This window comes from Nyctereutes procyonoides, unplaced genomic scaffold (assembly GCF_905146905.1).
Source record: "Nyctereutes procyonoides isolate TBG_1078 unplaced genomic scaffold, NYPRO_anot_genome, whole genome shotgun sequence".
Taxonomy (NCBI): Eukaryota; Metazoa; Chordata; class Mammalia; order Carnivora; family Canidae; genus Nyctereutes; species Nyctereutes procyonoides.
Genome location: NW_026575048.1, coordinates 36,438,647 through 36,453,045, shown reverse-complemented (window position 1 = coordinate 36,453,045; position 14,399 = coordinate 36,438,647). Strand labels below are relative to the sequence as shown.

Sequence of the window (14,399 nt, the reverse complement as noted above, 5' to 3'; positions counted from 1 at the left end):
TAAAATCATGGACATTCTGCCCCTATAGACATCCTATGAGCCCTGCTCTAAAAATGACTGGTATCCATGACTTGATGAAGATCCATGACTTGACCATAGACTTTTGAAAAACCTCTTCTGATAGAGAATGCCAAGTCTGATTTTCCTCTACATTAAGAAAGTACTGCTGTTGAGCTGAGCAGAGAGAAAGGGAACACTTTCATGCCTGCCCCTCATCCAGGCTCTCTCCTGGAGCCTGTCTATCCCAAGTCCCAAAGCAGACACAAAAGACACCTGGGCATTTCCTTAACCCTACTGGTCATCAACAGTCTTGCAAACTACAGCCCCAGGACATCGGTAAGAGCCCATCACCAGAGCCCAGAGCAGAGTGAGGTGTTGAGGAGCACAGACTCTGGGGTCAGCGTGTCTGGGAATGAATCAGTTTAGTCTGTTCCCCAGGTGGGTGGTCTGGGGCAAGTTCTCCCACCTCTCCCTGCCTCAATTTCCCCATGTGCAAAACAAGACTAAACTGGTGAGAGGGTTTGGCAGAGCTCATGCTGACCAGCCCAGGCCTGGCATGGAGGTAAGTCATTGGACATGTGCGCCACTATTTTGCAGCTGAGGAATGGTGGAGGCATCAGGCAAAAAGTGTCCTGCGGAATGACCCTTCTATCCAGCAGACTGCTGCTGGGCTGTGACGGGTCCAGCGAGGGAGATGAGAAGAAGGGTCTGTACCTTGACAGTGGGGCTGCTCCCCTGACCAGGTGCCGTTGGAAAGACACACCACGCTGCTGGGCCCAACCAGCTGGAACCCAGGGTTGCAGGTAAAATGGACTTCATGATCCACTAAGTACTTGCTTCCAAACTTTCTGCCATCGGGAGGGGCGTTCAGAGCAGGGCAGGACACTGTAAGGACAAAACGAAGGCCCACAGTCACTTAACATCTCTCTCTGTTACAAGGCTTCTCATCTTGAAGTACTCCTGTGTTGAGTGTCTCCTCTAGGCTATGCTCAGCGCTGGACATTTTCTTTCTTAAGATTTATTTGTTTATTTGAGAGAGAGAGAGAGAGAGATTGAGGGAGGGTGTCACAGAGGGAAGGAAAGTCTCAAGCAGACTCCCTGCTGAGCACAGAGCCTGATTTGGGGGCCGATCCCGTGATCCTGAGACCATGACCTGAGCCAAAACCACAAGCCGGACACTCAACTGACTGCACCACCCAGATGCCCCAATGCTGCACATTTTTAATGCTATGTCTCATTGAATCCTCAAAGTACTCTTAGGCATGGATGATACATGCCCACTAGTGAAAGCTGAGCTGGCGCCTCAGAGACACCAAGGATTGAATATAGAGCCGGGCAGCGTGGGAGGGTCAGAGCTGGGACAACCCCTACCCCTCACCCTCACCACTAGGTGCGGCTGGCCCACCCACTCCGGCCTCCCAGGAGCTCCAGATACCCTGGGTTTCTTAGGTTTTCTGAACAGGCCATGGTCGGGCCCACTTCTAGGACTTGGCTTTTGTTCTCTTCTCAGCCTGGAATGTTCTTTCCCCAGAACATCCCCTCTCTGGTTCCTTCTCACTCTTCAGGTCTTGACTCAAACGCCACCACCTCCCAGAGTATTCTCTGGCCACCTCGCTTAACTAAAACCTCCCCAGGCACTCTCTACCCCATAAGCTGACTTTGCTTTCTTCTTAGTATGTGTAATTGTTAGAGTTGTCTTCTTGATGTATTTGTTGTCAGTGTTCTTCCTCCAAATGCAGCTCGAGAGGGCAAGGACTTTACCTGGCCTTGTACCCTTGATGTGGCCCCAGCCCCAGCCCAGTGCCTGGCACACAGTGAGTGCCTAATACATAATTCTTGAACGAACGAATGAATGAAAAATTGTTTACTGAGTGGCTTATCATGTGTCAGGCACTATATCAGGTGCTTGGAATAATTAGTAACCAAGACAGACAAAACCCAGCTCTTGGGAAGTCCCCTTCTAACAGGTGTGACCATCAATAACCAAGATCCATAAGCAGATGGCAGAGGGTGATAAGAAGTGGTAAGTGTCATGTAGGGAGTGTCATGTAAAGATAGGGAGTTAGTTTGGGAATACCAGGGGAGGGGCCCCATCTTGAATGTGGTAGTCCGGGTAGGCCTCATTGGGGCAGAGTTGAAGAAATGAAGGCATAACTATGCAGACATCTGGGAAAGATAGAGGGAACGAGCTGGTGCAAAGGCCTGTGGTGGGACTGTGCCTGGCAGGTCTGAGGACTGTCAAGGGGAGCACAGTGGCTGCAGTCGAGGGGAAAACAGTCAGGGAGGAAGTCAGAGAGGCATCAGGGAGTCAGAGAGGGTTTGAGCCGAGGCATGAAGTGGCCGACTTCCATGCTGACAGCACCAGCTGGCTGCAGCCTGAGCGTGAGGTGTCGGGTATGAGGCAGGAAGGAGGAGGCACAAGCCTGAGATGAAGCCTGGTGTGGACCAGGGCAGGAACTAGGAGCAGAGACAGGCGGCTTAGATGCTGGCTGTGCTGTGAAGGCAGAACCAAGTGGATTTCCCAAACGTGTGCTGTGGGCTGTGGGGACACAGAGAAGCTCCCACTCCTCCTCTACCTGTGGCCGGGCAGTCTCCCGTGGCCAGCATTTGTTGAGTGAAAGTGCCAAAGGTGGGACAGGTTGGATTTAGATTTTGTTTAGTTAGAAATTCAGAGCCACTCCTAAAACGCTTTAAAATAAGTTCCAAGTGTCATTTGTGAAAATGCTCTTGGGTTTTAGACAGATGGGAAAGAAGGTGCTGGTTCAGCTGTACTGGCTCTGCCCACACAGCTCAGGCCCTGACAAGCCTCCCTATTCCAGAAGACAGCAGGCAGGCCGCTGCGGCTCTGCCCACATATCCCACCCGCATCCTGCATGCAGCAGCCACGGCAGGCTGGCCTGGACAGATGGCAGGATCCAGCCCCTCTGAGCACTCACGGTGCCCCCTGGTTATTGGGAGACCATCACTATACCCCTTTCCTTTAGTAAGCCTTCAACGTGGCACCCAGTGTTAATCACTTTGTGAGCTGGAAGCCACAGTGAGCTCACATCCCAGTGCATGGGTGCTCCCAGATTGCAAATAAATGCCTTTATAGCTCTCTTAAAATATCAACTTACTTTATTGTGCTGAAAGGGATTGCAGATGCTTTAGGGGAAAGGAGTAGGGTCTCTTTGGGGATAAGAAATCTTTAAAATCCTCCAAAAGAAAAACCTACCTGCTGGGACAACTCACAGGTGAATCATGCCTGAGTCAACGCAGCAGAATCTGGCACACACACAGTAGGTGCTCAGTAAATGTCAGTGAAATTAATAAACGGGTAAAGACCAACTGCAAATCCATTTCCAGTCACTTCTCATATGGGAGCCAAAGGCCTCTGTCCTGTGGAAGGACGTGCCCCTTTGGCTGACTCATGTTGAGCACAACGTGATGAGGCTACAGAGCCACAGGGAAGCTTCCTGCAGCTTCTGGAATGAGGTTACTAGGTAAGCTGTGAGATCGGCAGTGGAGTAATCCTAGAGATTTGGGAACACGAATGGAACGAATGGAACGAGGCTGCCTGGATAAGCCCTGACGCTTACTGGGTGTGTTGTTCCCCAGAAAGAGATGCTGGGAAGATAGAAGGGCAAGTCTTCAAAGCCAGAAAGAAGAAGGCCAAGAGTTCTCCAGGACCAAAAGTTATTCTTCCTGACTCCTAGCAAATGCCCTTAAAAAAAAAGGGGGGGGGGGAGACAATTTCCCTACAACCTGCAAGCTTCTGGCTTCCTCCAGGTACAGACCCAGCTCCCCAGCCCCTGCCCTGTGGTGAGGGTCCTGACAGCTGCTTGCCTCCACGTCCAGCACACAGGAGAGACCAAACATACCATGGCGGTATCTAAAAAGAGAATTGGCCACTTTAAAAAATCTTGTAGGTTTCAAGGAAGAAAGACCCTACATCTGGCAATGAGAAGATCAGTAATGTAACCATAGCTACCTGTCCATCTGTTCTAGTGGACAGAGGCCTCCAACACAACACAGAGGCAGGGCTGTTTTATGAATGATCCCTTGCAAGTTCTTTTTGGAAGCTCCCAGGGACCATAGGAACTATGATCCTATGAAAGCAGAAAAGCTCTGTGCTGTTGAGCCTCTAGCAGGAAAAAATAAAAATAAGAGTCAGATCTGGTACGTAGGACTGCTACCTCACTTCTGGTGGCCTCCATTTCCTCATCTAAGACACAAAAGAAGGATGCCCCGCCTGCCTCTCAGGGTCTGGCTGTGGTGACCCTCCCCCCTGAAGGCAGGGGCCTCACGGTGCCTTGGAAAGCATGAGGACCTTGGCAGGCAGGTCTAGCTCTGCACCTGTATAGCCAAGGAAAACAACCGCAGACTCAGTGCTGGGGAGGCTCTGGATCTGCTACCACACTCTCTGAAAATGTAGGAAATCCAATGCCTTTCCCAGGAAACGTCATCTCACACAACAGAGAGGGCCCTTACTAAGTGTGTCTCAAGTGAGTAAATGACATCAGATGTGCCACAGGTTCATGACCTAGAGCAAACATGATGAGTGCCCCCCGACCCCTACCACCCTGAGGAGCAGCCAAAAGAAATCCACTGGAAACCCATCCAATGGCTCCATAGTGAAAGCTCTTACTGGGACCACCAGGGAAACACCCAGGGTCAGTCAGAGTCCTAGGCTCTGGGGAGGGAGTCTGTGGGGCCACTGGAACCTCACTGAATGGGACTTGCCCTCAGCAGCATCCCCCACCGCACCCACCACCAATGGGGGACTCACGTCAGAGGACTAGCTATCATGCCTGAAAAACTGGAGCCAGTGTTGTTTCATGGGTCGTAGAGGGCATGGCACACTGGTGTGGGATGTTGATGGAGGGGAGGTCAAGTGTGTGTTTGGGGACTGAACTCTCTGTGATTTCCATACAGTTTTGCTGTGAACTTAAAACTGTTAGGAAAAAAAAAAAAAAAGGAACCACCTGGAGTCTACCTGGGTGAGGACAGGGCAGGGGAAAGCAGCTCATGCTCTAAAAGCTCTGCTTTTGGACAGTTCTACAAGGATGACAGGTGGATGAGGGAGTTACCAAGCCTAGAATGAACAGGTCTGAGAGGAAGTGGGTGACATTCAGATGATAGTAAGGAGAGCCCACAGATGCTTTTTTGATATACTGCGTTGTGCTCCCTACCAACCAGGCTATGAAAATGGGCCCCTTGCGGGAGGCAGGGAAAGGCCTGGGGACCTGCCTCAGGACAGGATGAGGCATGCAGGTGGGATGGGCAGGGAACCCACAGGGGAAGGGCCTGGGTGTGCTGCGGCCCCAGTGGTACAGATGGGGGGACCTTACCTGGGGGGGCGCCCGGGCCCACTCTGTTCACGGAGCTGTGCAGTGCGGCCAGCCGGCTCTTCATGTTGCGGATGCCCTCGGCGAAGCGGGTCTCCTGGCCCTTGAGCACCTGCTGCAGCTGGCGGATGGCCGCGAGGAGCTGCTGTTTGTTGAAACAGTTCTGCGGGGGAGAGAGAATCGGTGTCACCATCGCAGCGGCCACCTCGGTGCCACACTCTCACTCTCAGCTTCTGAGAGGTCACCTGTAGGTCCTATGGCAAGGCGGCTCCCTAAGCACAACATGAGCGAGGGTGGCCTCACAAGACTCCCCGACATCTGGTGCTGAGCTGGGTCACCAGGCGGAGGCCCCGAGCACACAGATCACAGCGCCAGTTCGCTTCTCGACAAAAACAAAACTCCTGCTTTTTGGAGCAAAGGGCAGAACTGATGATTCTAAACAATCGGGTGGTTGAGCAGTTATTTCAACACCAAGGGCCTTACAGTCAGTAGTCTGTTCCTTCAAAGGACTCCCTCATTCTTCACTCTGAATCAATGCTCTGAAATCTGGGCCTGGTGACCTTGTTCTTTCTTTCTCCTGTGAACATTGTTGAAAACAGATAGATGACAAAATGTATAAAACAGGCAAAACAGGAACACTCAATGCTTCCTGTACCTTTTTAAAAATGCATCAAGGCAAAGACGAAAGAAACTCAGTAGAGTTAAAGAGTTCAGTGAAAGTCAATACCCAGTTCAATGGTCTCTAAAAAGCTTAAGAAACAGAAAAAGGTGGCACGTGTTTATCATGATAAACTGTCTCACTTCAAGCAACACCCAGCATCACACTTAGGGATAAACATCTCAAGCTTTCCAGTCTCAGTTACCTTTGAGAGCCAGCACATAAAAAGGAGTAAAGGAGGGGGTGAACACAGTAGGCCCTTGGCCTTGGGGGCCGTCCCCTGGGAGCTGTGTGTTACCTCGGCATAGCCTTGTCTAACCTGACTCGCATGACCTGCACAGAACAAAGGAGAGCATCAAGGAGATAATGAAGGTTATCTCCAGGGAGTGGCTTATGGATCATTTTTTAATTTTATTTTTTGGTACCTAATTTTTATTTTATTTTTTTGTACAATGAGTACTGGTTTTTATAATTTAAAAAATTTTTCAAAAAGGCAGCAGGGCAGCTGGAAGTCATGTGGCCGCCGCAGGCTGGTTGGCTTCCAGCCTCGCCAGTGGAGCGCTGCCGCCACGGTGGAGACAGAGCCACGGCCGCTGCTCCCGGGGAGGCTGCCAGGCCGCTGCACCTTGGGGATTTCACCAAACAGATGACTCACTGGCCTGGTTCAATGGATGCTTTTGACACAGCTGAATCCCCAGTTGCCCCTGGAACTCGTTAATCCATGGGGGCTCCTTGGCCTCCACCCTACCATGGCCTGACTGGGCCTAGCCCCAAATGCAACTGCTGGGAAGGGAAGTTTTGTTTGTTTTCCTTCTTTCTCCCTCATTGTGGTCCTTCCCATGCAGGTTCTGGGGTCCCCGGGCAGTGACCTCCTGCAATCCCCTACCTGCCCAGCACCGCACAGCCATCTCACCCAGACCTGATTCCCCACAACACATCCACTCCCTTCTAGTATAAGCTGCTGCTGCTTATACGCTCGATCTCAGCCCAAGGCCTAGACATGATTAGGAGCTGCTTTTATAGATGGCTGCGTGACTTGTGTGTAATTTGCATTCGTGAAGTTCCTCACAGTTTACAAAGCTAATTCTGATTCAGAGACTACTTGGTAGCAACCCTATGAAGGCCTGGGACTGCCTCTCTTTCATAGATGAAAATATACAGGCTGCGGGTGCCTGGGTGGCTCAGTCGAGTAAGTGTCTGCCATCCACCCAGGTTATGATCCCAGCGTCCTGGGAGTGAGCCCCGCATAGGGCTCCCAGCTCACTGAAGAGTCAGCTTCTCCCTCTCCTGCTGCAGCTCTCCTCCTGCCTGTGCTATTCTCTCTCTCTATCTCCATCTCTCTCTGTCAAATAAATAAATAAAATCTTCAAAAAAAAAAAAAAAGGAAAAGAAAACATATAGGCTGAAAGTCAAGCAACATTCCCTAAATCATGCAGCTTAGGAGTGATAGAACCAAAATGGGAAGCCTGGTGACCTCCATCCTAGAGTCACCAGCCCCAAGTCCCAGGACCCTCAACTTCATGTGTCCCAGTAGACTCGCATGCCCTGTCTCATCTGTTCTTCACACATCACTGTGTGGTGAATGGTCTGATCGATGAATTTGTACTAGCAATTAATAACTCTATGACCCAAGCAAAATATCCCACAGGAGTGCAATTCAGACTCTTGTGCAAGTTTCGGGTGAGGGAGTAGGGTTGTGGGGGTGGAGGTGGGGAGGGAGTGGAGGAAACATCCCTGAGCACATTGAGCCCGGTGAGCAGCTGCCCTGCTTTTGTACAGGTGTCCAGGGTCTTGACAGCTGGGAGAGGGTTCGCTGGGCCACAGCTGCTCTAGGGGACATGGAAGGGCTACATTTTGAAGTAGGGGAGAGGAGAGCAATGCCAAGGCCTCTGCCAGGGGAGTGGTACCATGAGGGTGGTGCCATGGGGCTCCAGTAAGTAGAGAAAGAAGGTCAGAGTATGTGGCGGAAAAGAAGCCTAGATTCTGCTTGGTCACTGAGCCTCCAAGTATGTCTAACTGGCTCCTGGGTCCAAGCACAGCTGTCTTCTGCTTCTAGTGGCACTTTCTGGAGTCCTTCCCAGCACTTGCACAGTGGACAATAGGACAATAAGCTCATTGTCCTGAGATGATGAGATGTGCTCACCTGGCCGGGCACAATGGAAAGACCTTCAAGACCAAGCACAGTGGGGCTGCATCCCAGGTCGGGAGGGCGATGGCAGGGCTTCAGGCAGACTTGCAGAGGGAAAATCTCGAAACCCTGGCCCATCCCTGCCTTCCATTTCACTGGGGTGAAGCTGACAGAACAAAGAAGGTATAAGAAAGAACTTTGTAAGCCCAGAAGGAAACCCATACACTTACGGTCAATCAATTTATGACAAAGGAGGTAAGAACAACCAATGGGAAAAGAACAGCCTCTTCAATAAATGAGTTGTTGGGAAAACTGGACAGCCACATGCAAAAGAATGAAACTGTACCTCTATCTGATACCATACACAAGAACTCACTCAAACTGGATTAAAGACTTGAACATAAGACCTGAAACCATAAAACTCCTAGAAGACAACAGCGGGAATAAGCTCCTTGACATCATTTTTGGCAATGATTTTTTGGATTTGACGCCAAAAGCAAAGGCAACAAAAGGGAAAATAAACAAGCAGGACTACATTAAACTAAAAAAGCTCCAGCACAGCAAAGAAAACCACCAACAAGATGAAAAGGCAACCTACAGAATGGGAGAAAATATTTGCAAATTATATATCTGATAAGGGATTAATATCCAAAATATGTAAAAAAAAAACTCATTTAATTCCATAGCAAAAAAAAAAAAACAAAAAACAAAAAACAAAAAACACACCAAAACTAATTAAAAATGGGCAGAGGAACTGAATAGATATTTTTCCAAAAAAGACATACAAATGGCCCACAGGCACATAAAAAGATGCACAACATCACTTTTCATCAGGGAAATGTAAATCAAAACCACAATGAGCCCACCTCACACCTGTTAGAAGGCTGGCATCAAAAGGACAAGAAATAACAAGTGTTGGAGAAGATGTGGAGAAAAGGGAAACTTCATGCACTGTTGGAGGGAATGAAAATTGGTGTAGCCACTGTTGAAAACAGTATGAAGATCCCTTAAAAAACTTAAAAATGAAACTATCATATGATCCAGCTATTCTACTTCTGGGCATATATTCAAGGGAAAAAACCATTCTCTCGGAAAGTCATCAGCACCTTCATATTTGTTGCAGCATTATTCACATTAGCTTGGAAGTAACCTCATGCCCACCAATGGATAAAAAGTTTTAAAAAATGTGGTATACATAAACAGTGCAATATTACTCTAACATAAAAAAGAAGAAAATCTTTCTATTTGAGACAATATGCGTAGACCTCCAAATAAGTCAGACCCAGAAAGACAGATGCTACATGAACTCACTTATATGTAAAATCTAAAATACCAAATCCAAAGCTATAGCAAACAGATTGGCAGTTGCCTGAGTTGAGGGGTTGGTGCGTGGAGGAAATGCATGAAGAAGGTCAAAAGGAACAAAATACCAGTTATAAGATAAATAAGTTCTGGGGATGTGATGTACAGCATAGTGGCTCTAGTTAACAGCATGTATTGTACATTTGAAAGTTGCTAAGAGAGTAGATCTTAGGGATCCCTGAGTGGCGCAGCGGTTTGGCGCCTGCCTTTGGCCCAGGGTGCGATCCTGGAGACCCGGGATCCCGAGTCCCACGTCGGGCTCCCGGTACATGGAGCCTGCTTCTCCCTCTGCCTGTGTCTCTGCCTCTCTCTCTCTCTCTCTCTCTGTGACTATCATAAATAAATAAATTAAAAAAAATTAAAAAAAAAAGAGAGTAGATCTTAAAAGTTCCCATTACAAGAGAAAAACAACGTGTAACTATGTGAACTAATGTCAACTAATTGTACTGTGGTGATTGTTTCGCAACATATACATATATATGTCAATATATATGTATACAAATATGTATATGTATATCAATATATATGTCAATTATATGTCAATAAAACTGGTAAAATAAAAGAAATAAAGTTCCTAAGATTTTAAAAAAAAAGAAAGAAAGAAAGATCCTTGTGATCTTGGTAAGCCAGCATGCCAGGGTCAGGACCAGGGTGCCAGGGAAAGCAGAGAATTATTGCCTTTTGACATGAGGTTTGATGGGCCTGTATGACAGTTGCTACTAATACGGGATCCTTCTTGATCCCAAAGTGCTTGAAATGGATCCTTTGAGAGCCATGCTCAGAATGTGTCACCTGGAGTGGGACTTTGGCACAGGCATTAACTGGGTTCATCTGCAGAGCTGGGTGCTGAAGCTGGAGTCCTCACAGACCAAGTCAGGTGTTCAAGAGGTCTGCGTTATGGGAACAAAACGGGTCATTGGACGGGACTAAGGAGGTACGTGCTTCCCCTTTCCAAACTGAGAAAGCTTCAGCCTCTTGCTTGATCATAAAAATAAAGCATTACTCCCTGCCAAGCAATTCAAAATCCTGAAAACACAACAAAACAAAGAACAAGTCCCATGACCAAAGACAACCACTGTTAACTTCTTGTTTGTTTTTAGCTTTTGGTTTAGACACAAAGGCACACACAGACAAGTATCATCTTGCAGACCCTGGACCACAGAATGCAGGTTCTAGATTGCTCTTTCTTCTCCACACTGGAGCGTGGCATCGTTTCCCTGTCAACAAGCACAGCAACTTGTAGGACCCTGGGCCTCCACTTCACTTCTGGCCCCGTGCTCCTTTCAGTCTGGGGAACGGGCTCCAATTGTCAGCCCCCCTCCCCTCCCACACCCACTACCCTCCCCTGACCTGGGCCACTGAGGAGCAGTGGCCTGGAAACGAGTCATTTCCTCTCTGTAAACGTGGCCCTTGGCAAGGTCGGCCTGAGGGGGAAGCAGGCCCAACCCCCAGGGTCCCCAACCTACACCGCCAGCCTGGCCCCGCCACAGCGAAGGCTGGCTTGGGGCCACCTCTACCCAGCTCATAGTCCCAGACCCCAACTGTAAACCCACGGCAGGCCCCACGTGCCCTTTCACAGCCAATCTGCCATTCCGGTGGGAAGGCGCACAGCAGCCACGCCGGGCGAGGTCAAGGTCAAATCCAGATGGGGCTGGCGAGGTGAGCGCTCCTGCAGGGAGGGATGGGCAGACCCTGGAGGCTGAAGAGGGAAGTTCCTTTTTAATATTTTTCTTGAAAAGATCCCCTCCACTGGTCTAAGTTTCCATCCCTTCTAAACCTGGCCCCGCGCCTGGCTTATGCCACTGACAATAAATAACGAAAAATAGTTTCCATTTCTTGGAGTTAATAACCTTCTTTGAAATGGAACCAGGAAGAGACATGCGGTGAACCTCTTCCATCTTTGAGGGGAAAACACCAGGATTTACGGTGTCTGTGATCAAACCCCTCAAAGGGGCAGGCACCTCATGTCACCCAGTGCGGATGGCAGTGTTTGCAGAGAGGACGTGAGCCAGTGAAAGAAGTAGCAGCAGAAGTCACCCCACCTAGCTGCTCCCCAGCGGGGTGGAGGTGGCATAGATGGTTCTGGAACACACGGGCCAGTACCGAGAGCTGGGAGGGTAGAGGCACTGGTCCAAGGGCTCTTGGAGGTAATGCAGCTACAGAACTATGCTCTGCACATCCTGCCACCCCCGGGAAAATCTTGCCCACCTTCCCCCCAACCCATTCTCTCACAGTATTTACTCTGGAGGATCTAACGGACACTCCTCAGAACTTACGACACTCCCCTTTCTCTGAGACTAACCAGTGTCCCGGTAGAGTGGGCCTCCAGAGCCATTTTATACCTCAAGACCCTACCTGCTGGGCTGGCCAGGGATGGACAAAGACAAAGACGTTATGTGCCCCCCACCTCAGCTCACCCTGTCACCATGCCAGAACCCAGGAGGCCTGCCACCCCTGTCACTACATCCAGGCCTTCTGGCCACTTGGGTTCAATTTATAAATGAAATTCAAGCCTCAGAGCCAGCTCTCAAGGCACCTAAGGGCATGGGTGAAACTCCAGGGGTGTGCACGATTCGGGGGGGTGGTCCTTGAAGCTTTTGTTCTCACATGACCTGGCTTGATGGTCTTTCTTACAGTGGCAGTCTTGATACAGTGACAATTCCCGACAGCCACCTCGGTGACAGTAGTGCCTCGAGACCCCTTCAGGTGGCCACAGATGACCCCTCAGACTTCAGAGGGGCTGTCTCTTGAGCTGGTTTCTTCTAAGCCACAGCTATGTGTCACGTCAGCATTTTGTTAATGGGAACACAGATGTTTTGATGCCTTTAGGTCTAGGAAAGGACAGAGCACACTTGCCAAATGTGTGCCTGTTAGCCAAGGCTTGAAGCCCTCCGCGTCTGAGTCATGTCGGATTCGTGCATGTTTTTTTTCTCCAGAAGTTATTTTAATTTTAGACCAAGTCAGAAGCGAGTTAGAACTCCTTCAACTTCATCCCAGTGACCTCTACCCAGGACTCAGGAAGCGGAGAGAAAGTGGATGCTTCTGGGGGGAAATGAGAGAAGTTGCCTGGGGATTTGACTGAGGCCCTTGTATTAATTGGGGTTCTCTAGAGAAACAGAACCAGCAGAATGCATGTTGTATACGTACACATCCTATTGAGAGAGACAGAGGATGAGAGGCAGATTTATTTTAAGGAACTGGCTCATGCAATTATGGGGGCTGAGAAGTCAAAATCTGCAAAGCATGTGGCAGGCTGAAGACCCAGGGAAGAGCTGATGTAGCTTGAATCCAAAGGCAGTTTGGAAACAGACTTCCCTCCATTTTGGGGGATCCTGGTCCTTTGGATGGGGCCCACCCACATTATGAAAGGCAATCTGCTGTACTCAAAGTCTACTGGTTTGATGCTAATCACATCTTAAAAAAAAAAAAAATGCCTTCACAGCAAAATCTAGATTCTAGGTGTTTGACCAAATATTTGTGTGTGCCATGGCCTAGTCAAGTGTACACATAAAATTAGCCACCACAGTCCATCAGCTAGAGTCTCCTTTTGGGGCTCTGGACCCCTGGGGTACTCAGGGCATTTGGGGTTTTTATTCTAGCTGTCCCTAATTCTGTATTTACACCCCAATCCCCCTTTTTGAGTATCTTTTACAATGACCAAATGGGCGATGACAACAGAGGGAGCCTAGACCCAGCTATGTCACCAAGTAACTTGTTAGATGCTCACAACAACGCCAGAATGTGGACACATTATTATGCCCACTTTGTAGGTAAGGAAGTCAAGTGGTCACTTGGCTACGGTGACACATCCAGAATTTAAAGCCCAGCATGCTTTCTCCAGACCCTAATGTGATGGGATGGCAGGGTCTACTTTAGAGAGGGATCCATGGAGTGCCACCTCTGTCCATCTCCTGACTCCTCTCAGTTTAAACCCGGCCCCCTGCTGGCCTTGACGGCCACCACCCGGACACCCTCCCAGCCCACCTCTACCCTGGCTGATTTGCATGTGTGAGAGCAGAAAACAAGTTGTGGACAACTTGGAATCCTCATCACTGAGCATAGTATCTGCGTTCGCAATAGATGAACCAACAAACCACCTCACAGATGAACAAGGAGTGAGGAAATGAAATAAGTGTGCGGCCGGGACAATTGTGTTCATCTCACTGCCCAGACCCACCTTACTCTTTCACTGGCTTGCTGCCCAGCTAACTTTTGTCCAGTCACTACCTTCACCTACAGACCTGGTTGTGCCTTACCAGCATCAGAATTATCTTTAGCACACATAATGCCCAGCCCAGTGGAGAGCTCAGTTCCCACACATGCACATGCATGCACGTGCACACACACACACACACACACACACAGAGTCGTGTTGCACAGCCAGGTGCAGTCTCCTGCTGGAGCCCACCTGGTATGCAGGCCTCCCCTCCCCTCTCTCCACTACTTGAGGACCTCAGAACCTCAGAAATGGGGCATGTTATGCAAAATTTAAGAGAGTGCGTCTTTTCATTCATTCATGTATTTAGATTCTGCAGATATCTACCGAGTCCCCTACTTGAAGTCAGGTGCTGCTGCAAACACGGAACCATCCTTATCTCAGTCCTCCTTGCAGCCCTATTAGACAGGTACCATTATCTCAATTTTACAGCTAGAGAAACTGAGGCTAAAGGACACTCAGTTGGTGGATGGTGTGACCACCTTGTGTGCCACACTGCATCTAGCCCACCCGTTCAGAAAGCATGTCCTGCCTCTTTCTTCAGCCTATGGGAACCAGGGTAGGGGTCTCAGAGAAGTCTCCCCATCTGCTGGTGACCCCTCTAAGTTCCCCAGGCTGTCCCCCGACACATACATAGACCCTTCCAGGAACATTCACAATGGGCTGTTGGTTGTTCAGTGTGTGGCACACATGTGTATGCATGTTCAC

The 14,399-nt window shown here is 49.3% G+C and overlaps 1 protein-coding gene across 1 annotated transcript in view; it reads right to left on the bottom strand.

The window, feature by feature from the left end:
• Positions 1-14,399, bottom strand: part of FBLN7 (fibulin 7) — a 48,105-nt gene that overhangs the window by 21,410 nt on the left and 12,296 nt on the right. The window contains exons 2-3 of the mRNA XM_055327186.1: positions 5,331-5,490; positions 715-885 (exon numbers count right to left, since the gene is read on the bottom strand). Of these exons, the coding sequence (XP_055183161.1) occupies positions 715-885; positions 5,331-5,490 (331 nt within the window). The remainder of the gene's footprint in view (positions 1-714; positions 886-5,330; positions 5,491-14,399) is intronic.